This window comes from Cibotium barometz, chromosome 28, assembly GCF_041138505.1.
Source record: "Cibotium barometz isolate CiBa-2024 chromosome 28, ASM4113850v1, whole genome shotgun sequence".
Taxonomy (NCBI): domain Eukaryota; kingdom Viridiplantae; phylum Streptophyta; class Polypodiopsida; order Cyatheales; family Cibotiaceae; genus Cibotium; species Cibotium barometz.
Genome location: NC_141073.1, coordinates 24,787,282 through 24,812,114, shown reverse-complemented (window position 1 = coordinate 24,812,114; position 24,833 = coordinate 24,787,282). Strand labels below are relative to the sequence as shown.

Sequence of the window (24,833 nt, the reverse complement as noted above, 5' to 3'; positions counted from 1 at the left end):
TGACAACACATGGCTCCGGAACGGCCACCCCCCCCCCCAATAAATAAAACTTTATTACAGGGAGTGTTTTCAGAAACATGTAGAGGGTGCTCTTGCAGCGGATTTCCAAGTAGTAAAGATGAAAACAAAGTACAACAAGTTACTTCACCTAAGCCCAAGACAAGGGGTGTTTCCAGCTTCACACCAACCTTGTGTGGATCTCATAGGAGATGCCCAGTCTCACATGGTCTACTATGTGGATCTCCCAAGCACTCCCTGTTTCACACAAAGTTAGATGCTCCTATAGAGCCTTGGCCACTTGATCCTCGATCCAAATAGAATCACTTGTTGCAACATAAGATGGCTTCAATTGCATACACCTTTGCATGGGGCTTCTTTTGCCTTGGAGCCTTGCTTTCAAACTCATTCTCAGTCAGCGAACAATGAAGTAGCGGACTGCTATGAGAAAAAGAAAAGAATGTTATCATCAGCTGTCTCCCCTCCCCTTCTTGTATGGCGAGGCCCTCCGTTCAGTCTACGGGGTACAGGGAAGAGAGAGAGAGAGTCCAGAGACAACACTAGATCGCGTGTGTGCATGAGAGAGAGAGAGAGAGAGAGAGAGAGAGAGAGAGAGAGAGAGAGAGTACAGCGGGCTGGGTGCACAGTGCGAGCACAGCAGAGCAGCGTGCCAGGCGCAGCACAGCGGGGGGTTGCGCAGCACAGCGTGGACAGGGCAGCATGAGCAGAGCAGCACGAGCGGGTGGATACGAACAGGGAGAGGCCACCAGCGCGTAGCGCGAGCAGGCAGTAATTTGCAGGTCTTTTTTGCTGATTTCTGGCACTAGTTGCAGCGGCGCAGGTTCGCAGCTGCAGCAGAGGAAAGAGAGAGAGCAGCAGACAGTTGTGTGTGTGTGTGTGCAGTCGTGGGCAGCAGGAAGAGAGCTACTGATTTAGGGTTTGCAGCTGCTGAATTAGGGTTTTCAGGTGCTGAATTAGGGTTTGAGAGCGGGTTTTCTTTGCTTTTGTACATGGATTTGGATGACCCGGCTGCTGTTGTTGGTGGCATGGCTGCCAATAGCCTTAACATGGATCTTATTGAGGAGATGATCGAGAAGGATGTGGGTTATGCTTCAGATGCCTCAAAGCAACAAAAACGTCAAAGGCTTGATGCTGATGCAAGCTACACTCCGGTGAATGTTGGAGAGAATGCAGAGGAAAGTTCTCAGGTACCTTCTCCGGAGTTTGCACGTTTGCTGCAGATCATTGGTGAGCTTCTGCAAGAATATGTGAAGGCAAATAGCGTGCAAATGGCTGCAGTAGATAATGGTGGTGTGGCTGATGTATGCATGGAGACTCCTTTGCTGCTACAACAGCTAGCAGATTTTCAATATCGTGCTGCTATCTTCTTCTTTACTAGGCGTAACTTGAGGAGATTTATGATGGTCCGAGAGGCTTTTATGAAATACTTTTTCGCACTTCGGAAGCCCGTAGGGCAGTCTTGGAGCAGGTGCCACTCTTTTTGGATGGACAGTTGGTTCATGTGGTTCCGTGGAAGCCTATGGCAGAGTACCAAGATATGTTGCACCAGGCTTGCCTAGTTTGGGTTGAAGTGAAACAATTCCCACCAATGTTTTGGCGTGTTTTACCAGGTCTCATGCGAGGTATCGGTGATGTCTTGGTGGTGCCTCGAATGACATCTAGAAACCGAAATCGTCTATGCATGTTGTGGGATACTGGGAGACCTAGGCCGACACATCTGCGTGTCAATATGGTTGGGCTGCAGCCTTTAATGTATGAATTGAGGTGGGATACATTTGCTGGCCACTGTTTCAAATGTGGTGAGATGGGCCACTTTGTCTCCGAATGTCCTAAGAAAGAACAAGTTGTTGCTACCAAGGATATCGTTGATGGGCAATTGCCCTTGGAAGATGAGCATGATGCTCCTTTACATGAGGCTTGCAGGCGTTCATGTTTACTGACTCTATGGATGCTGAAGTTGTGGATGCCATAGAATGGCTGAAAAAGGAGCTATCTAGGATGCAGGAAGCACAATATGTTCGCTTTAAACTACTTGCACGTCTTGATGCTTTGCGGGATGCTAACTGTCAATCTCATCGCTTCTATGATAAGTTGCATCAAAAACATATGCGTGAGAATATTGTTAGGCTGATGGATGCCCAAGGCAACCTTGTTACTCAACCTTCTGAGGTTATTCAGCATTGCATCAGGTTTTATGAAGATTTGCTTGTCCCTCGAGAGGATGTCTCGCCGGCTGTCTTGGCTGCAAGGGAGTCATTGTGTGCTGAAGTACGATATCAAGTTGACCCTGATGTGGCGGTTCAGCTTGATGCTCCTGTTACTCAAGGGGAAGTGGAAGCTGTTCTCTCCAAACTTCCCATGGGAAAGAGCCCTGGTTGGGATGGTTTGACAAATGAGTTTTTCCGAAAATATGCTGATCAGCTTGGAGAGCCTTTGACGCTTATTTGTCAAAGGGTTTGGGATGAGGGATATATGCCTGCCGATTGGAAGTTGGGCATACTTCGTTTGTTGCCCAAAGTCCCTTCACCTACTTCTTTGGCTCAATGGCGCCCGATCTCACTTATGGGTATTATGTATAAAATCTTTACAAAGATTTTTGCCAATCGCTTGCAGAAGGTGCTTCCTACTCTTATTCATCCATATCAATATGGATTTGTGCATGGCAGGAATATTTTGCATAATATTCTTAATGTTCAAATTGGAGTGGATTATGCCAAGGCAAAGAAGCAAGAGATTGTGATGGTGCAGCTGGATCTTGAAAAAGCTTTTGATCATGTCAGCTGGTCTTTCCTTTCTCAGTTAATGACAGCCATGGGCTTTGGTCCCAAAATGGCTAATTTGGTGCATTTACTTGGCTCTAGCTCTATCACGCGGATTATGCTCAATGGAGGACTTTCGGATGGTATTTCTCTCACCCGTTCTCTCCGGCAGGGCTGTCCTCTTAGCCCTCTTTTCTTTGCCATTGCCACTCATCCTATGTTATCTCGCCTAGATGCTATGGCATCGCATGGTGAAGTGGTTGGTTTCCATCTTCCTCATGGCAAGCAATTGGTTGCTCAAGCCCTTGCGGATGACACTTTTATGTTTCTCAGGGCCGAAAAAGCCAATATAGATCGAGCAATGGAAGCTTGGAATAATTTTGCATTGGCTTCTGGGCTGAAAATAAATTCAACAAAATCAGCCCTCATTGTATGCACGGAATTTGATCTTGAGGCATTAGGGTGGCAAGGCCGTGTGGTGCATACAAGAGACATTGTTCGTCATCTCGGGTATCCGGTGGGTGTGGATGTGGACCCTCAAGCGCTTCTTGCTTGGATTTCTGCTCGGATCTCGGATAAATTTGTGTATTGGAAAGCTCAAGGGTGGCCTATGCACGTGAGGGTTAAGGTAGCTCAGGTTATTATGTTGCATCCTGTTTGCCAAAGCAAATGCACAAATCCTGTGTGCCCTTCAGGTATCTCATGACACCTTTCACTGCTTCCCAATGCTTCTTGCCAGGGTTGGCCATGTATCTAGAAACCACTCCCACTGCAAATGCAATGTCAGGCCTAGTAGCAACCATGGCATACATGAGACTGCCACAAGCTGAAGCATACGGAATCTTGGCCATATCAGCCCTGTCTCTATCTGACTGTGGGCTGTCCATAGCACTGAGTTTCACATATGGAGGCAAAGGAGTACTAGCCTTCTTCCCCCCGTCCATATTGAACCTCTGCAAAACTTTGCCAATATATTCCTTCTGAGACAAATACAACACATGCTGATTTCTGTCCCGAAGTATCCGCATACCCAAGATGTGATTCGCATCACCCAGATCCTTCATATCAAAGGTCTCATGCAGCCTCTTTTTCAATGCATCCATCTCTTTACGAGATTTCCCGGCAATCAACATATCATCAACATACAAGATGAGGATCAATAGACTGCCATCCAAAGCTTTCTTGGTGTACAAGCAGTGATCTATGTCACTTCTCCTGAATTTCTGAGATTTCATGAATGTATCAAATTTATGATACCATTCTCTTGGTGCCTGTTTGAGCCCATAAAGACTCTTTTTCAGCTTGCATACAAGCTTCTCCTTTCCACTCACTGCATAACCCTCTGGCTGCTGCATATATATCTCCTCATGGAGATCACCGTGAAGAAAAGCAGTCTTCACATCCATCTGAATCAAGTCCAGATCATCATGCGCAACCAAAGCCAACACAGCTCTAAGTGTGGTCATTTTGACCACTGGGGAGAAGATCTCTTCAAAGTCTACACCATATTCTTGCTTGAAGCCCTTAGCCACTAACCTGGCTTTGTATCTTGGCTTTGCATCTGATGCAACTTTGAGCCTGTATACCCACTTGCATGGCAAAACCTTCTTGCCTGCAGGCAAAGGCACCAACATCCAAGTTCCATTTTTATGCAGAGAATCCATCTCTGACTTCATGGCACGCTCCCATAGAGCTTTGTCTGCCCTCTGTAAAGCCTCTTTATAACATGAGGGCTCCCCACAGTCAGTGAGCATCAAGTAGTCAACCCCTGGAACAAACCTGTCAGGGGCTCTGGAGGGTCTAGTGGACCTCCGTACCCAATGACCATCATTTGCAGGTTGCTGTCCAACCTGCATATCACCCATTGGTGGCTCCTGTTCCATGCCATAAGGCTGAAAAATCATGCCCGGTATCTCCTCTAACTGTGGTATATCCATAGGGATATCTTCTGCCATCTCTGGCTGTCCATTTGGACCATTTTCAGCACCATTTAAGGGCTGGTTTTCCTGCTGTAATGGCTGATTTACAGCCCTTTGTTGTTGTCCATGATGTCCATCATCATCAAAGATGACTCTGCCAGGCTCCTGTTGCCTTGCAGGCTCCTTATACATGCATGTTTCATCAAAAATGACATCATTGCTGCGTATGATCTTTCTATTCATGGGATCCCAAAGTCTATACCCCATTTCACCTCTGTCACCATATCCTAGGAATATGCATTTGTGAGACTTAGGATCAAGTTTGGTGCGCATTTCCCTGCGTATGTGCACGTACGCAACGCAACCAAACACTCTCAAGTGCTTGTATGACGGAGGCTTCCCCGTCCATACTTCCTCTGGCACTTTCCCACCAAGCCTCGTGTTAGGTGACCTGTTTATAAGGTGAACGGCTGTCATAACAGCTTCAGCCCAAAAACCATGAGGTAATGCAGCATGTGACAACATAGAACGGACCTTCTCCTGAATGGTCCTGTTCATCCTCTCTGCTGTCCCGTTTTGTGGAGGATCATAAGGAGTAGAGAGCTCCCTGTTGATGCCTTTAGCATCACAAAAGTCCTGAAACTGTTTGGACATATACTCTCCACCATTGTCGGAACGCAAAGCCTTCAGTGTTTTGCGAGTTTGATTCTCAACAAGAGCAACAAACTTCTGAAACACTGAGAATGTATCACTCTTCAAACGAAGAGGATAAACCCACACTTTGCGTGTGGCATCATCAATAAATGACACAAAATATTTTGCCCCTCCCAAAGAAAGCTGAGGCATCTCACATACATCTGTATGCACAAGCTCTAACTGAGCATCTTTCTGTCCAAGAGCTTTCTTGTGGGGGCACTGTAGTTGCCTACCATATATACAATGCTCACAAAACTGAAAACTTGAAAACTTTAGAGAAGGCAAGTAACCCAAACGAGACAATTGCTCCATTCCCTTGACACTCATGTGTCCCAACCGGCTATGCCACATAGAGATTTCCGGCAGCTCGGTTGCATTTACATTAGCATGGTGACAAACACCTGCATGCATAAAGTAAAGAGTGTCCACCTTAGAGCCTCTGGCAACAACCAGTGAGCCCTTACTAATTTTCCACTTTCCACTACCAAATGTGGTAACATAATCAGCATCATCAAGCTGTCCAGTAGAAAGCAGATTCTTCTTGATCTCAGGCACATGCCTGACATCATGGAGCATAAGCTGTGAGCCATCTGAAAACACAAGCCTCACATCACCTCTGCCAAGAATCTTGCATGCATGGTTATCACCCAAATAAACCACTCCTTCATTGCCAGCAGTATACCTGACAAACAAGTCTCTGCAACCTGTGACATGAAAGGAGGCACCTGAATCAATGATCCATGAGTGCATACCATGACCACCTGTAAGAAGTGAATGGGCATCAAGTGAAGACGTAAAGAGGACCTCATCCTCACTGCCACCTGCATGTGACACATTGATTTCTTCAATCTTGACTCCACTTTTGCCCTTTGGCTTTACATCTTTGGCTTCATCCTTCTCTTTGTCTTTGCCTTTTCCCTTTTCTTTTTGATCATTTTTCCATTTGTAGCATTGCTTTTTAATGTGTCCCTTCTTGCCACAATAATGGCATTCCAAATCCTTTTTGGAGCGAGACTTGCTCCTTCCCCTTTCTTGGCTTTTCCCCCTTTGCTGGGATCTCCCACGTGCATTCATTGCATTGGACTTTCCAACAAAGTTGTTTTTCCTGTTCATCTCTTCTTGAAGAAGAGCACCCTCAACATCTGCATATGACAGCATAGCATGCGAATTGCTAGTGGCTGTCCTGAATGTGTCCCAACTCTCTGGCAAAGTGCATAACAGAAAAGTGGCTTTGAACTCATCGTCCATTGCCAATTTTTGATTAATGACCTGGCTGACAATACCATTAAACTCATTTAGATGGGCTGTCATAGACGCCCCTTCCTTCATCTGAAGACCTATGAGTTTCTTTAACCAATACACTTTGCTTGAGGCACTTTGTTGGGCATACAAGTCCTGCAATCTCTGCCACATTCCCCAAGCTGTTTTCTCTTCACGAATGCTGAAAAGTAATGAGTCTGACACAGAAAACATGATAGTAGATCTTGCCAGCTCATCCATATCTTCCCACTCTTCAGCAGTAAGAGAAGCGGGCATCACACCTCTTTCTTTGATAGGCTTGTGCTGCTTTTTCTGGAGCAACACATTGTAGCACTGGGTTTGCCAAATATCATAATTATTCGAGCCTTCAAGCTTCTTGATGTGAAGCAATGAAGAGCTCTCACCTGTGGTTGCCATAGCAAAATGCAACCTGTCAATGCCTGACGCCCTGCAAATGTGCAAACACTGCACCCAAAGCACACAAAGTGCTCACAAATGTTCTCCCAAGCTTTATCTCCCACTGCGGAAGCAAGAATGCAACTTTTCTCCCACTTTATGTGATGAAAACACCAAAATCTGGTTGCTGCAGATTTTGGACAGCACCTTAAATGTGCTCTTTTGCCCTTCCAAAGTACTGTACAGCAGTACCAAGTGCTCACCAATGATGTACCAAACCTGTACCGGCAATTTCAGCAGCTGAAATTGAACCTTTTGGTCACTCAAAACAGTGTACAGCCATGCCAAAACATGCACAAAGCTGTGCCAAATCTGTACCAGCAGGTGCAATAGCAATAAATGCTCTCCTGGCTGTTCAAATGAGTGAAAATCAGACTTTTACAGTCCCGAACACTGCATACAACAGTCCCGAACAGAAATTGGGCAAAAGCCCCTTGACTGCAAGCTGATTTTTGAGGATTCAAGGCATAAATGTCTTGCCTGCTGCTTTGCCAAGCTCAACAAGCATACAAACTTGAAAAGCCCCTTGATTTAAGATCAATTTCTGATCATACATGGTACATTGACGCACATGAAGGCATCCAGAGTGTTCACGATGCTTCCCCCTGGCCACATATACACTAAATAATGAAAGCCCCTTGATTTACAGGCACATTGAGTGCTTGTAAGGCATCAACACATTATCCACAGCATCAAATGCGATTGCCTGCATGCAAATCAACCAAATCGGCACAAAAGCCCCTTGATTTGCACTGCAATTTGCTGCAATTTTGCCCAAATGTGCGATTTATCACATCATACAGCATGTATGAGTGCTTAATTGCACAATTACATCAAAAGCCCCAAATTTCGACATCCAATTTCCTGCAAATTGATCCTGATTTGACCAATTTCCTGCAAATTTATCCTGATTGTGACCAATGTCACCCAATTTTGCCAATTTTGCTCAAAAATTGAGCAATTGGGCACCTGTACCTGCTCAATTGTTGATTGTACTTGCTCAATTGCAAGTCCCAAAAAAAAATTGAAGCAAAATACCTTGTAATTTTCTGATTTTTCTCTGATTTGCAGGCGAATTTGGTGCTGATGCTTGATGCTGATGCTGATGCTGATGCTGATGCTGATGCTGATGCTGATGCTGATGCTGATGCTGATGCTGATGCTGATGCTGATGCTGCTGTGCAGGTAGGGACGGCTGGGTGACAAACTCCTGGTTTACCCTCTGCTGAAGAGCTTCAAGAGATTCCAAAAAACCCCAGCTTCGCTACTGTTAAAAGCGAGCAAAAGAGGCAAAGGAGTAAGGAGATGAAACCCACTCGTGCTGTTGACGTCCGCCAGCTACGCTCCTACCAGTGAACGAAACAAGCTGCCATGAAAGGGTTTGGATGTGTGAGTTCTGCGAGCAGGCTACGGCGGTAGTAACCTGCAAAGCCGATGCCGCTTCTCTATGCTTCGCCTGTGACGCAAACATCCACTGTGCTAACCCTCTGGCCAGCAGACATGAAAGAGTCCCTGTCCTGCCCTTCTACGAGTCCCCTGGCCTCATCAAGCTCAACGCTATCGCTTGCGTATATTACTCGCTCACGTCGTGTTCGCCTGGCTGCTTAGCCTCTACACGCGACTTGGACTGGCTTTCACTTTGCTTCGTCGTGCGCCTTCTACACGCCTGAAGTCGATCGCTTGTTTATCTTACTCGCTCACGTGGTGTTCGCCTGGCTGCTTAGCCTCCTCGCTATGCTGCCTTCGCCTAGTAGCACTGAGTGTGGTTTCGCCTAGCGCCAGTGAGTGTGGTTTCGCCTAGCGCCTTGCTGTAGCACCTGGTGTGAAGGTTGAAGCAGAGAGCTCGCCTTGCCTGGCGTTCAACACAAGCAGCTCACTTGATTTGCTACCTAAGCCAGGAGAGAAATCAACGCCTGCACCTTCTTCTCATCTACAGCAAATTCAACACAACCATGTTGGAAGTTCAGACTCTGATACCAGTTGATGGGGAGAAACAGTTAGGGTTAGAGTTCATTCATGGGAGACATACACAGAGAAGCAAGGGAGAGAGAGAGAGAGAGAGTTGTGGGGATAAGTCAACTCATTAGGCATGAGTGTGTGACTCCCCTATCACACATGTATATTGCACTAGTATACATAGTGCACTTAGTACATTAAAAGTACTAAGTGTACTATGTACTATAACTTATGGGCTTGTACACACTATAAGGGTGGGCATAACGCCTTTACCCCAACACACGCATATGACTCAACCGCATGGTCAGGTTAGGCTTGGTTAGAATCCGAGATGCTGTGATACCTGGTCGTGACAGGCCATATTCGTTTCGTCGTATTCGGCAGCACTTTAAGGTTCCTCGGACATTTCAGCCACTATGGGTTGACATCATGCATGCAGTTGAGCCTTTTACTCCATTGCCTCGGCCATCTGCTGCAGATCAGCCTCGGCTTGATTGGGCACTATGTAAATCTGGTGACTTGATATCACTTTCAGCTAACCAGGTCTATCATAAGCTCGTATCAGAGAAAGATTGGGTTTCAGCCAAGGCCAATAAGGTGTGGGGATTGCACAAGTCTAAATCATGGTGGTAGAAAACTCTTATGCGTGGTTGGCAGTCTAAACTCCCTTACCAAGGTAAGGTTTTCATTTGGAGGATGTTGGGGAGGGTTACCTACATGGGATCAGCTCAGCCGTCGTAAAATTACATTGGCCTCTTGCTTCTTCTGCACAACATGCACTGAAACAGTTATGCATCTGTTCATGAGTTGTCCAGTGGCCCGTCAGATTTGGTCTTTTGTCTCTCGCGTTTGGGAGGCAGTAGAGAGGTCTACTGTTTCGGCTCATCAGTGGATATTTGGGATTTGTCCTCAAGTCATTACTTCGGACAGTCACCTTGTGATATTCCATTTCCTTAGATGGACAGGACTTTGGCATATTTGGACTACACGGAATGGGTTCATCTTTGATTCCTTGTCTGGAATGCATGGGCACATTCTACATATCCGCGGTTTGCTGCTTTGGCAGTTTTCTTCTCTTCTCTCAGCTCAGCTACTGGATGCAAATGTTATTTCGTTATGGTCTACGGCGGCTCGGCTGGCTCATCTTTGATGCTTTTATGTGGGATGCTTATTTGGCTAGGAGGCTTTCTTATTAGTGTACAGGTTTGCATGGTCATGATCCTTTAGAGGATCTTTTGTGGGGGTTTTTTTTTTTGGGGAGCCATAGGTTTTGTGTGAGCCATGTGGCTGATGTACATTTTTACATATAATATAAAACACCATTTCACAAAAAAAAAAAGAGAGAGTCCAGAGCTTTCACTTCAATTCACAAGTGGAAAAGATAGGGTTCTTCGTTTCAATCCTCGTGTGAGAGAGAAAGAGGGAGAGAGAGGGAATCCCTTTTGATTGTACGCTTCAGTTCGCTGCTTACAGGAGGAGAGTAGATAGGTTCTTACTGCTTCCATTCGCCGACTGCACGAGAAGGAGAGAGAAGGTTTTTTCTTTTCCGATTGTTTCCAGTTTCTTTCCACGGTTCTCCTGTCGGTGTGCGAAGGAGTCAAATGGCGCCTTGTTTTTCGCTAGCCAGCCACCTTCACTTCCCCACGTCGTCTGTCATGCTGGAGAAGGGGCATGTTACAGGTGGCCAACCATACTTTATTATTATTGTACTTTTGAAACCATCCTTCATAAATGATACAAGTCCTTTAATACAATTGACTTAAAAGTTGGGGTGCCCATTGGGGTGTTCACACCCATTTTTAATGTGGGTGTGAACACTCCACCTTATAAAACATAACTAAGCCTTAGACATTGTTTTTGGGCCTTTCGACGGCCAAATTGGTACCTGCAAAAAGCCAATAGTAAATCAACAAGCAAAGGCATCCACACAGTCTCGTAGCCAGTAGTTTTGGGCGTCCCCAGCGCTACGAGACCGAACATAGGCAAGCATGCAGGACACAAAAACAAGTCATGCACCTAGTAAATCTTTTATCTTCGCACATACATAAAATGAGGTGCATATGCAAATATACATTGGAATTTCCCCGTTCTCAAGCCATGTATCTTAATAGGGGTCTAGTCATACTAGATGACCCCGAGCTCCAGTGTTCCCAGTCTTACTGGTCACACATCCAAGCCTACTAGTCACACTAGCACTGCCAGACGAGCTACTGATCATATCAGCAAAGCTCTCATCCCTCTGGAAATATCAGTCCATGACATAGGACTATTGATCATATCAGCAAAGCCCAAATATTGGACATCCCAAGGGGGATTCACCAGTCAAACTGGTGTCCAAATGCATAGAAAGATCTGGTAAGAACCTATCTTTGCATTTATTTGAGGATACCTTATTGTTCGGGGAGCCAAATGGTGACATCTCCCCCCTCTTCTAAACAATTGATCGCAACTGAAAAGCTTCCAAGTAGGCATCCAAAATTTGAGGATAATCTTTCAATGTTTGTTCATCCAACCATTTCGCATCCATAGCGGGATAGTTGCGAAACTTAACTAGATAGCGCCGTTATAAACGGCCTCCAGGGAGCCTCTTTTCTTTATGAAAAAGGATTTGCTGAGGTTGGAGAATCTCTTCCATTTCCTCAACTTCAGGAGGGTCCTCCTGCAAAGGTTCACTGGGCTCTAGTCCCAAATACTTTCGATGAAGACTCATATGAAAAGCATTATGAATCTTCCAATGATCTAGGAGAGCCAATCTGAATGCAACCACATTAATGTTTTGGGTAATTTTGAAAGGGCCATAATACCTGTTGGCAAGCTTAGGAGTAGCATCCTCCTTGCTAGGTCTTTTACGAAGTCTGGCCTTATCAAATTTCAGCAATACCCAATCTCCTCCTTTGAGATCCATGTGAAGTTTATGCTTATTAGTAGCCTTTTTATGCTTTTCTTGGGACTTTTGAATAGCTGTCCTTACTTTGGCAAAAGCATCTTGCAAATCACGTACATATTCATCTGTTGCAAAGATTTCATCTTTTGTACGCAAAATGGGAGGCAAGACTACTCTGCCATACATAACCTCAAATGGTGCTTTGGGAGTGTACGGTATTGTTGTAGGCAAATTCTACCAATGGTAAAAACTTCTCCCACATGCTCTTTTGCTCAGCAACATAGCATTTAAGCAAATCAAGTATGGCTGAATTTACAGCTTCACTTTGTCCATCTGTCTCAGGGTGAAAAGCTGATGAGAAGCTAAGTTTTGTGCCCATATTGGCAAAAAGAGCCCTCCAAAATAGGCTAGTAGTCTTGAGATCTCTGTCACCCCTAGTGGACTTAAAAACTTCTCCCACATGCTCTTTTGCTCAGCAACATAGCATTTAAGCAAATCAAGTATGGCTGAATTTACAGCTTCACTTTGTCCATCTGTCTCAGGGTGAAAAGCTGATGAGAAGCTAAGTTTTGTGCCCATATTGGCAAAAAGAGCCCTCCAAAATAGGCTAGTAGTCTTGAGATCTCTGTCACCCCTAGTGGACTTAAAAATTCCATGATGCTTAAAAATGTGTGAGAGAAAAAGTTTAACCATATGGTCTGGCTTAATGGTCTTCTTCATTGGGATGAAGTGAGTCTGTTTGCTGAATCTGTCAACAATAGTCCATAAGGCATCATTGCCATACTGTGTACGAGGGAAATCCATGATGAAATCCATGGCTATACTTTTCCAAGGTTCATTTGGCACGGGTAAGGGCTGAAGTAACCTTGGGGTCTTTTGCCCGCTGAATTTTACCTTTTGGCAAGTAATACATTGACGTACATATGCCTCAATATCCTTGTGCATAGAAGGCCAAAAGAAATACCTCTCAATAAACTGAGTGGTTGGCAAAATTCCTCTATGCCTTGCATAAGGTGGTGCAGGAGACTCATGCAAAACTTTTTGCCTGAAGTCTTTGGTAACACATAATACATAATCTTATATGAGATATCCATCTTTACATACATATGGCATATATGCTGTCCCGGACTGCAAATCAGCGCATAAAGATGAAAAATCAGCATCCGTAGCGTAAGTATTACGCATCATAGTCAAATCCTCCTGTGATGCGACTGAAATAGCAGCGACATATGGCTTTCGTGAGAGCGCATTGGCAACTATATTCTTCTTTCTAGGGGTATGAATGATCTGGCAATGAAACATGGAAAGAAAGTTTGCCATCCGCATATGCTTCTTGGAAAGCTTTGTTTGAGTAAGAAAGAATCCCAAACTTTGATGAGCTGTCTTTATTGTAAATTCAGCTCCTAAAAGAAAGTGTTTCCACACCTTAAGAGCATGAATTACAACCCTGAGTTCTTGCTCATAAACACCCATATGCTTCTCAGCACCTTGCAAACGCCTGTTCTCATAGGCTACTGCATGTCCCTCTTGATTGAGGGCAGCTCCAATACATTCTCCCGATGCATCACATTCAACTGAGAAAGGCTTATGTAGATCAGGCACAATAAGCACGGGTCCTATTGCAATGGCATTCTTAAGTATTGGGGATGAATGTTGGACTCTGCTTCTTCCCAAATGAATGTTGCCTTCTTTTTAGTTAAAGCATGCAAGGATGATGCCTTATGAGCAAAATGCTTTTATGAATCTCTTGTAATATGAGCATAAGCCAAGAAAACTTCTTACTTCATGTACATTCTTGGGTTGGGGCCAATTTATTACAGCTTGAACTTTCTCTGGATCCATTCGTACTCCATCTTTAGAAACAATATGACCCGAGTAATGGATCTCAGAAAGGACAAACTCACTCTTCTTAGCATTTATGAAGAGTTGGTGTTTCCTTAGTTCTTCAAACACAATGGTCAGATGTTTGATATGCTCTTGCTCATTTCGAGAGAACACCAAAATATCACCAAGAAATGTGCCAATAAATCTGCGGTGTTCTCGGAAGATGCGATCCATAAGCTTGTTAAATGTAGCTGGAGCATCGGTAAGACCAAAAGGCATGACCAAATACTCATAAAGTTCAAATGAAGTACGGAAAGTAGTCTTATGCACATCCTGGGGTGCAACTTTGACTTGATGATATCCGCTTTTCAAGTCTATCCTGCTAAAGCATGAAGCTCCTTGTAAACGATCCAAGATATCATCAATGCGAGGAATAGGAAAACGGTTCTTGATGGTTATTTTTTAAAGAGCTCTGTAATCAACACACATCTTGAAAGAACCATCCTTCTTTTGAGGAAGGAGAACAAGAGAACAATAAAGAGATGAACTAGGTCGAATAAGACCCTTTTCTAAGAGCTCATTCACCTGTGTCATGATCTCTTCCTGTTGGCTAGCACTGACTTTGTAAGCCGGCCTATTGGGAGGAGAATTGCCAGGTATGAGATCAATGATATGATCCTCAGGTCTAGGGGGTGGCATGCAAGCTGGTAAAGACTTTGCAAAGCAATCACTAAACCCACGAAGAAAATTCAGCCTGCTTTCATCTAGAGCATCCACATGTACATTATTATGTTCTACGAGATCACGAACAAAAATCAAGTACGAGGAAATGCTCTTTTTCACTGCTTTATTTATCTGTATATGAGATACAACTGGAATAGTGTCCCCAGCTACTCCTGCATCAAGGATATGCTTCTTATGCTTGTGAGTTATCACTATCTTCTTATTCTTATAATGCGGCTTTGGATCAAGCGTGCATGCCAAGGCATCCCGAATAACACATCACATCCCTGCAATGGAGCAATCAAAAAGTCCTCATGATCCACATAACCCTATATATGAATGCGTGGTTTCCCAATGACAGGGTGACCTTCACGGTCTTATCTGCAAATGCGGAACGTGCATCAATCTCTATTCCCATATCATCCATGCGAAGACCCTCTCCCTATGGTATGAGTCCGTAGCAGTGCCTCTCTGTGGCGTGCTGTCTCTAGCAAGAACTGGCCAAATCTGCGTTGGTCTGCGGATTCCATGATCTGGTGGAGTGAGGGATGTCCACTAAAGATGGTGGTGTATCTCTCTCTAATGTCACTATATGCTCTGCATCTGCATACATAATGCTCCTCACTCTCAACCTTCTCCTAGCATAGTCTGCATCTCCTCTCTGCTCTAGGGATCCGTTCTGCCCTACCTACCTCAATCTCAAGCTGGTGTGATGACACTCTGAGCTGGCCAATCGCCACTCGGGCACTGTGAGGCATGTACACATCCATATATCCGGGTCGCTGAATGAATCCATCCGCTGAGATATACATAAACTGATCTCTGTAGTATAGCATCTTCGGCGGTAGAGGCTGACTGGGTGTAATCCAAGTCTCCTGAGTGTATCACTGCCATAAATCCTGCCGAAGGACTCTGTTCCTCTCACTGTGAGAGAGCTGGATGTGTGGTGCATGTATATCATACTGGAAAGGTGGCAGGTCATCTATGTTGAGACCATGCTGAGTGAGCCAATGTATCATCTGTGAATACCAGGATCTCCTATCTCCACTCTGTGTGAGCTGCCTGGACGCCTCAAAATCTCTATGTGAGAGTCGATCTCATGGCATATCTCTGATCCTCTGTATGAAGCAGATCGTCTGGAAGAGGGCCTCTACTAGCATAGGAGGTGCAGCAAACTCCGCTCGGTTAAATGTCGTGTGGGACGGAGGGTTTGCCGCGGATCATCCGTGAGAGCATGAGAATTTGAGGCCTCTCTATCTGAGGCCATGTGGAGGTGGCTGCAGGTGCCCATACTGTTGCAGCATACATCAAAGCAGGGGTGACTAGTGTGTCAAACAACCACTCCTTCGTGTGGGGCTCCTGGAAGTGTGCCTGGTGACATTGTCTCTCTAGCATGGCCAGAGCTGCATACCCTCATGTGAGTCTATCCCTGGTTGCCTGTGCCATAGTAAATCTTTCTGGTGGAGTCGCAAATGTAATCCCCAAGTACACATATGAGTCTACCACCTCTACCTGTCCTCCTGCTAGTGTGAAGATGGCCTGTTGTCGAACCGGCCATGAGGTGTGGAAAATTATGACCTTGGTTTTCCCAAGGTTCACTGTAAGTCCCCTCTGTGTGCAGAAGTCATCGAGTGCATGGAGATGATGCTGTAGTCCCATCCGAGACCAAAATAATATCATTTGCATATAGCATAATGTGGACTGTGGTACCTAAGATGTCTACCCCATCCCCACCACCGTGAACAACGAAGTCAGCCACCTCATCAATGTATAGCCCAAATAGTGTAGGAGAGAGTGGGCATCGTTGCTTCACACCTATGGTGCTAGCAATAACATCAGATACCCCCCTGGGGCATCGTATGCGCCCGAGGACCTACTCATATAAAGCATAGATGCCCCAAACCATCTCTGATGGGATCCCCAATGACTGGAGGCACTGGAAGAGTCTCTCCCGTGGCACCGTGTCAGTAGTATAATCTCCTCTTTCGTGCCCTAGCCTGATCAATCAGACATCTCAGAGTGAATATATGGTCAATAGTGGAGAAAGCTGTCGGAATCCAGCCTACCCTAGTGCTCGCAGTCCCTCCTTCTCTGCATTGTTGGGGTCTAGCATGTCCCCCGCTTTGTGGAGAGGCACGATGGTGTGCATAGTCCACTCAGCTGGTAGGCCCTCCACTAGTGCCCTATTAAAGAGGTGAGCAACAAAGGGTGCCAGTGTGTCAGCTGCATAAATAAGATGCTCACTCTATATACCTATGTGGTCAGCCGATCCCCCATACTGTAAACCGGCGGATAGCTCTCTCTACCATCGAGGCGGTAAAGAAAGTAGAGGTGGTGGTAGGGTGGGGCTCCTGTGGGCTGTGGTATGGGCGGTTGCTGAGGGATATGGTAGAGGCTCTTTGCATGTGTGCCATGTGTGTGGATCCTCAATCGGGGTACGAGTGCGAGGCTCTCTCATCCTGCGCCATGCAGTGGCTGTATCTCTGCTCATGAGTAGGTGGTATATATCCCAGTACCGTGCCTCCTCATATGCACGCCTCTTACGGCATGTGAGGGTCTGTATCTATCGGCTCGCCTGTCTCTGTGTAATGGTCCCCAGTGCTCTCTGGGCACGGAGGTGTCTGTATAGCTCTTTGCACTCATCATCATACCACTGATTTTGGGGCATGCTCCCATATCTATCTGTGTGTGCAATGTGTGTATGATGGGGGAAGTTGCGGGTGGCGGCTGTATGTAGCAGAGATGACATCTGAGTGGTTAGTGTGTCTAGAGGTGATAGGGGATCCATCTGGAGTAGCCTGTCATATACATGATGCTCATATATGTCTGCCAGGTCATGGGTGAAGTAGAAAGTGGTATGCGATGCTTGTGTGGGCTGTGTGGGTGTTGGTGTGGAGCTCGCAAGTGACAGCAAGAGGTACGTGTGATCTGCACCGATAGGACAGGGGGGGATGGTGAAAGATGTCACTGCCCGTGTGGTCTCCATGGACCCTATGATGTAGTCCACTGTGCTACCTCCCCCTGACCGTGGAAAGCATGTCAGTGCTCCTGAATCCTACCACTGTCTCATCCTGTTATAAATAACGAGATGGTGTCGGGCTCCCAACTCAAGTAAGTGATGACCATATCTGGTGTTATTCGGCCCCATGTCCTCCGACACCCTGAGAACTCCAGTCCTCCACCTCTAGTGTGTGCATCACCTCAAGGTGCTCGAAATCATAAATGTTGCAGTGTCGGTTCTGTGTCCGTGCATTGAAGTCCCCCATAAGGAGGACTTCCCCGAGGTTGGAGTAGTGTATGATCTCATCTAAAAGGGCTGCATATGGTGACTTTCCTAATGGCCCTGTGTCCTCCTTCTCCTCTCTACTCTCCTCCTCTACTGTCATGGCATATCTCGATCCTCTAGGAGAGAAGTAGCATAGAGCAATGTATAACACCCTGTCTGCCGAGAGCTGCAATTTGATCCACATGTATCTAGCCTCCTGGTCACGTGCTACCACCCGTAGGTGCTCAAGTAGCTCTCGCCTAAAGAGTACCGCTATACCTCCAGATCCTCTCGATGCGCTCTGCCGGGTGGTCCCCGTGTGTGTAGATTCCCATTGATAACCCTCTACTTTGGGTAGCCCCCTCTCTGGGCTCTAGTGTGTCTCTGTAATAAGTAGTATGATGTCCCGTCCCTCCATGACCTCCTCCATCCTCCCAGGATGTGTCCAAAGTGCTCCATTGCAGTTCCAAACTGCTGTGTGTATCTGTGAATCTGGATCCTCCATAGCCGATGTCCCATAGGCAGCTTGGCGCTAATCGGTGGCCTTGCCATCGATGATGACACGACCATCGCGATAGAATGCTCTCTTGCCCTCTTTCTGGGCCTGTAGGACTCTTGGCATGGATGTTTTCCTGTGTTCTATCTGCATCCTCGTACGGTCGTCATCTAAATAGATGGGATCTCCCTATAATCCTCGTAGAATCATCCTCTTCCTCATGAAGGTGACCCTCTCCGTCTCTCCAGCAAACTGTAGGATGAGGGCTCGCTTGCGTGTTGAGTCTTTCCCGGCTCTCCATGCTTTGGTGAAGGAGAGAGGGTCCTCTTCCCTGTAGCTGAGCTTCGTGCATAGAAGTTGTCCATCTTTCTCGGGAGTGGAGTCGGGTGTCTCGACTATACCTGTGATTCGATGTTGAGGCGACATGCCTGCCTCATCTTCTCCTCTTCAATGGTGGTGTGAATGATTTGGTGTTCTTCCCTTTGAGACTCCTCCCTCACTTCTTTACGGATGTTTTTCTTCACCACTTCAACCCATCCTGATTGCTTGGCTTCGAGTTTCCCCTCCATGTCTTTTGTGATCTCCTTGGAGATCTCTTCTTTGATGGCCGTGAGAGTGTTGCCATTGATCTCCCCTTCTTCCTTCTCGGCGAAGGTGCAGAAGGTGGCGACTTGTTTTCTTGGGCAGAAAAAGCATACTTGATGCCACTTATAGGGTTATTGGTTTTTTTAAACTCAACAGTCATGCTATTTTTATTATAAAAAAGCCTGGGGCTGTTTTTTTATTGAAAAAGCAAGGGGCAGGGCAGTTTTTAGCATACATCTTAAAAAAGGCTTGGCTTTTAGGAAAAAAGCACTTGGGTGTTTTTCTTGTGTTTTTTCCCCAAACTTTCCAGAATTCGTCACATAGGTATCTTGCAGCAATAGACTTTTCTTCTCGGTTTACCATGGCGGCATGACTCCACTTTGTTGATGCTGTTTCCAACCATGAGGTGGAAAACTTGGGGGTGCAACAAGAGGTGGTCAAGGGGGTTGAGAAAACTTACTTTTAGGAGCAGATGGCTCAACTCCAAACAGAGCTCTGGGACAAGATCAAGCTTTTGCAAGATCAGATGGTTGTACTTCAGAGATGGTGCAGCAGTTCCTGCGAGACCAGGAACAATGGCTTCTTCGTTTGCACGCGAGGCTTTTGTGGGCGATAAAGGGAGAGGACCTAGGAGGTGGTTGACTCTTGGCTCAACCGTTGGAACGTACACTTTGAGTTTCACCCATTCTTGGAAGCTCGAAAGTTTCAGATGGTTAGGGGTCTCTTGAAAGGAAAAGCCCTGACATGGTGGAGAAATAAACCAAGTACTTGGGTAGAGTTTGAGATAGTGTTTCATATTTGTGGTCAAAAGGGCCATATGAGAGTGAACTATCCGTAGGTGAAGAAAGCGCCCAAGGCAGCTCACGTGAACGAAGTAAAAGGTAACCCTTTAATCTCTTCGGTTGATACTACAGTTATAAATCATAGTGTTCAACATGTTGGTCACCGGTCCCAATGATCTTATATGGATGTATGGATCGGTATTAGGGAAGACTCTGCACATCCTTTTTGACCCTAGTAGTACTCGTAACTTTGTTAATGCGAAACTTGTGCAGAAGTTGAGTGTGGAGACACAGCCAAGTGATCATGTTGACCGTGTATACTGGCAATAGGGCATGGACAGATTTGGGACCGGCAAGTTTCTCAGTTGTGAATCTCTATCCAAGATTATACATAAGCCCTAGATTTCTTGATTATGGATCTAGATAGGGTTGATGTTATTCTAGGAAAGGAACGGTTTTACAGCCATGATGTTCAAGTCAATTGGAAGGGTCACACATTGTCCTTTGTTATGGAGGGTCTCCCTATTTGTCTCATGGTGATTTTGCGGTCCCACCCTCTACTTTTGTAAATTCAGCAAAACTTCATAATATTATTGGAAATTCAGGAGGTGTTTCAGTGTGTTCTTGATCCCCTTTCATCTAATGCTAATTGTATTTTGAATACGGTTAAGTTGGATGCTTGGGAGACACAGACTTTGGCAGACATTAAGACGGATTCGGTTGATGTCTTTCCTGCTGATTTGCCTTATGGTTTGCCGCCCAATAGGTCAGTAGATCATAAGACTGATTTGGTTCTAGGGTCTCAGCTTGTGAGTATAGCTGGAAGAGGACAAGATTTCCGGACAATTGTTGGAATATTTGTGGATGGGATAGATATGCAGGAGTAAATCTCCCTAGGGAGCTCGAGTGCTTTTGAAGCACAAGAAGGGACGATACTTGGCGTATGTGTGTGAACCATAAAAAGTTGAATTAAGTTACAATAAGGAATAGGTATCCTCTTCCGAGATCGGATGATTTGATAGATAGGTTGTAGGGTGTTGCCTATTTTACGAAGATTGACCTTCGTACTAGTTATCACTAGATACGTATATCCGAGGAGGATGTCTTTAAGATAGGTTTCCGTACGTGATATGGCCATTACAAGTTTCTCGTATTACTTGGACTCACGAATGCTCTTGCTGCATTTCAAGAGATGATGAATGATCTCTTTCGAGATTATTTAGGAAAATTCGTTGTAGTGTTCTTACATGCTATTTTAGCTTATGGTCGTACCCTCAAAGGAGCATGTTGAGCATCTCAAGATAGTCTTGGGGATTCTGAGACGGGAACGATTGTATGCTCAACTCTCTAAGTGTGAGTTCTTCTGTAAGGAGCTCACATATCTAGGTGATCGGATGCAGCTGATTTTTCATAAATTGGAGACTACGCTGAGTATGAGTTCCTTTGAACATCCTTGGTCCAATGGGTAGACAAAGAGGGTGAACCAGGTTTTGGAGGATATTCTTCATGCATGTCTAAGTGACCATTTGATTGGGAGAGATACATCCCAATGGTTTGCCTACAATAGTGCTAAGCATTTGGCTGTTGGTCACAATTCGTTTATGCTGATGTACGGTTACCAACCTAGATCTTTGGCGTAACTACTAACTGTAATTAGACTCACCTTCTAATTGGGAGAGATACATCCCAATGGTTGAGTTTGCCTACAATAGAGCATTTGGCTACTGGTTACAGTCTGTTTATGCTGATGTATGGTTGCCAACCTAGATCTCCGATAACTGTAATCAGACTTAAGGGTATAAAGATTGATGCGGCTAGAGATTTCTTAGCAGATATGCAGGAGATGCTTGGTAATCTATCAAAAGTGCTCACGATAGAGCACGGTTTTATGCTGACAGGAAGCGTTCGCTGAGGGAGTTGTTCGAGGGAATGCTTGTTTATCTATGAATACCCAAGAGTTCTGAGAGGTTGCGGACAGGGAAGGTTGGAATGTTTTCCCCTAGGTACTGTGGACCTTATCGGATCCTGAAAGGGATTGGCGAGGTGGCTTATAAATTAGAGGTGACTTATAAATTAGAATTGCTTCCTAGTGTAAAAGTTAATCCAGCTTTTCATGTGAGTAGACTCAAGGAGAAATTGGGAGCGATGGTGCTTCGCGGGATCGTTGACTGGTGCTACCATCCTGGTGCCCCTGTGTGAGGAACCAGTGGGTGACCCTAGCATACCATACCTGGTCATGCCTCTGCTCTGCTAGATGTCGAGAAGACTCCCAAGCGAGCCATGTGGAGCCTGTGTGAGGAACCAATGGGCGACCGTAGCATACCATACCTGGTCAGCGCATCTACCACCAGGGGGTTGCCCCAAACTGTGCGAGGACAATAGAGTGTGGTACCAATGGTTTACTGTGGATCTTGCGGAAGAACATCATGACCTGAAGCCTCTGCCTCACCTAGCAAGGTTTTTTGTGCTATTCAAATCACTCCTTGCTAGGTTTAAGGACATCAAATTGAATTTCATTACAGCACAGTGGGAATGGGTTGTCTAGATTCACCCTAGGGCCAGCAAGCCTGACCAGAATTTACCAGTCCATTGTTGAGTGGCGTTAGAGTCAGTTAGACTGGCATTTACTTGGGTTGATTGATTGTGGAAGAGGGTTTTATCATTGTTTTACCCATACTGGTCAGCAAGGACTTCCACTTAAGTAAGCAAGAAGAGATATAACTATGCTACCTCAGGTTATTTTATAGAGATGAGAAGGATGTGAGAGTTACGTGTGATCTTCTTCACTTGGAACCAATTTTCAAAATTATTATTCTTGGATTTGGTTGATTGATTTCACTTGTGAGGTGTGTGACTTGGCACTGATGCAGAATCCTTTTCTAGTATGGTTGGTGCAATTCTAGAAGCAAAAGGTACCCTTTTGGAGGGGGCAGCCAGGTTTTTTTCATCCCTGTTGTGGTATACGTGTGCTTGCATGACATCTATTTGCACAGTTTGCACGTGCTTAAGTTTTTTGAATATTTGCTCGTGGAATATTTATGTATTTCAGTAAGGCCCGTTACACATACCCCACCGCCCATGTATGGGTGAGGGCGGGGGATTGGGCAGGGGAGATTGCCTGCCCATGAATTATGGGCGGTGGATACCCCCACCACATCAGCATGGGCAGGCAGGGGTATGGCGATGTGTAATGGGCCTAAATCTACTTAGCGGCCATTTTTACTCTCTATAAGGGGCGGTGCTATATTTGCATCTGTAGGTGCTATCATTGAAGGCTTTTCCAAATTAAGAGGTCGATGCATCAATACCATCTAATTTTGGCCATCATTTATCATACACAGAGATTGCTGGAGAATACCTTTCTGACAAGATGGCAGGATACCTGTCAACTATATTTGACATTGGAGGAGTGATTGGTGGAATTCTAGCAGGCCATCTCTCTGACAAGTACAATGTCAAAGCCATAATTGCGGTCGTTTTAGTTTACTGTGCAATACCATCCTTGTATTTCTTCCGCATCTACGGAAGCAAATCCTTGGCTCATGCAGTGGGTTTGATGATCGTATCAGGCATTTTTGTGAATGGACCCTATGCCCTCATTACAACTGCAGTTTCTGCTGACCTGGGCACTCACAGTTCTCTCAAGGGTAATGCGAGAGCGCTGGCTACGGTCACTGCTATCATTGATGGAACAGGCTCGGTTGGAGCAGCCATAGGGCCTTTCTTAACTGGCTACATTGCTGTAAAAAGCTGGACTGCGGTGTTTATGATGCTTGCGATATCATCCTTGGTTGCCGGCTTGTTTCTTACAAAGTTGGTGGTGGCAGAAATCATGGAAAAAATACACTTGCACAGAGGTATAGCTATGGCAGAAGTGCGACAAGAAGAGCTAAGAGGTGCATATGCTAACTCCAACGGTTGTTTCTTCTAGCATTGTTCCTGTATCAGCAACAGGGCTAACAAAGGCTTCACATTTTTGTGCAGAAATTGAGTCCTAAAATCGACTGTGTCATCAGAAGAGTTCCGACAGACAGGATTTTGGAAGTATACTGGATTATGATCTGCAAATTTAGCGTTTCAACAGGTAAAATCCATTCTTTGGGTAATTAAATGATTTGGGTATCTCCACAACCCTTAAAAAAATTGTTCTATGTGAAGAATTCGTGAATGGAATTCTTGGCACATATGTACCATTGTTAATCTCAATGAGGATGCCAAAGGATATAATTGAGATATATAAGTTGTACTGTTACAAGTCATGTAATTTCACCTCTTTCTAATTAAATTTTCCTCATAATTACTCTAATGTGGTTAATTGTAAGTTTTATAGGGATTCCCCACTTCTAGTTCATCATCCAACATGTTGTCTCCAATTAGATACTCTCTTAGCAACATTAGTCAAAGGTCTCAGGATTTGATACAAGGATCAAATTGTGCAAGCTATTTTTATTTAGCCCCATCATAAAACATCATTTCAATTGAGTATCATTCAACTTTTTCCATGGTTTACACTGTGAATCCAGAGGATAAAATCTTGTATGGTTTCATCTGTTTTTTTCTTAATTGAGTAAAGTTCACGTGATGCACACCACCACTGATCTTGCCTCGAGAACTTATGAATAAGGTCTCTTTTAGGGTTCTAAAATTGATCTTTATCTCTGGCCTTAAGAGTTTGAAACCATTGTCTTGCTTTGCCTTCTAGTGCAAACACGAATCACTTGGTCAAGAGAGAAATTTATTAATTGGAACAACTTGCAATGCATTGTAATATGGGTATGTGATGTAAAGAGTTCTAAATATTAAAATGCTCCTACATTTGAATTGATGGTCCTCTCTACTTATTTAATTAAGGAAAAATTCAATGTATATGGCCATTCCATGCTCCTATCTTTGTCTTGCTCCTTTTTTTTTGGGTTAGAGAATCATCGATTAAATGCTTACAATTTTCGCTTATAAATTGCTCATTATTTAGTCTTGAAATAGCTTTTCATTCCATTGATTGTTGATGAATTAATCCACTAGTTACTCATAAATCAAATCCTAATATGAATCATAAAAAAGGTGTCTTTCTTGCTTTACAAAAATTAACAAAGGATATATTTTCTTCTCTTCTTAGTTCATTAAGGTCTCCTCAAGTTTACTATATTGTCTCCACATGTTACCCTTTTTTAGTCTATTTACATGGATGAACTCTTTGAGAGTTCTTGTTG

At 44.9% G+C, this 24,833-nt stretch overlaps 1 protein-coding gene and 1 pseudogene across 1 annotated transcript in view; one reads left to right on the top strand and one right to left on the bottom strand.

The window, feature by feature from the left end:
* The window catches only part of LOC147622679 (putative glycerol-3-phosphate transporter 5), a 55,060-nt gene extending 31,143 nt beyond the window's left edge, over nt 1–23,917 (top strand). The window contains exons 2-3 of the mRNA XM_086822261.1: nt 22,965–23,519; nt 23,608–23,917. Of these exons, the coding sequence (XP_086678387.1) occupies nt 22,965–23,519; nt 23,608–23,621 (569 nt within the window). The 3' untranslated portion in view covers nt 23,622–23,917. The remainder of the gene's footprint in view (nt 1–22,964; nt 23,520–23,607) is intronic.
* On the bottom strand, nt 14,182–15,604 carry LOC147622680 (uncharacterized; annotated as a pseudogene).
* Nucleotides 23,918–24,833: the final 916 nt, after the last annotated feature.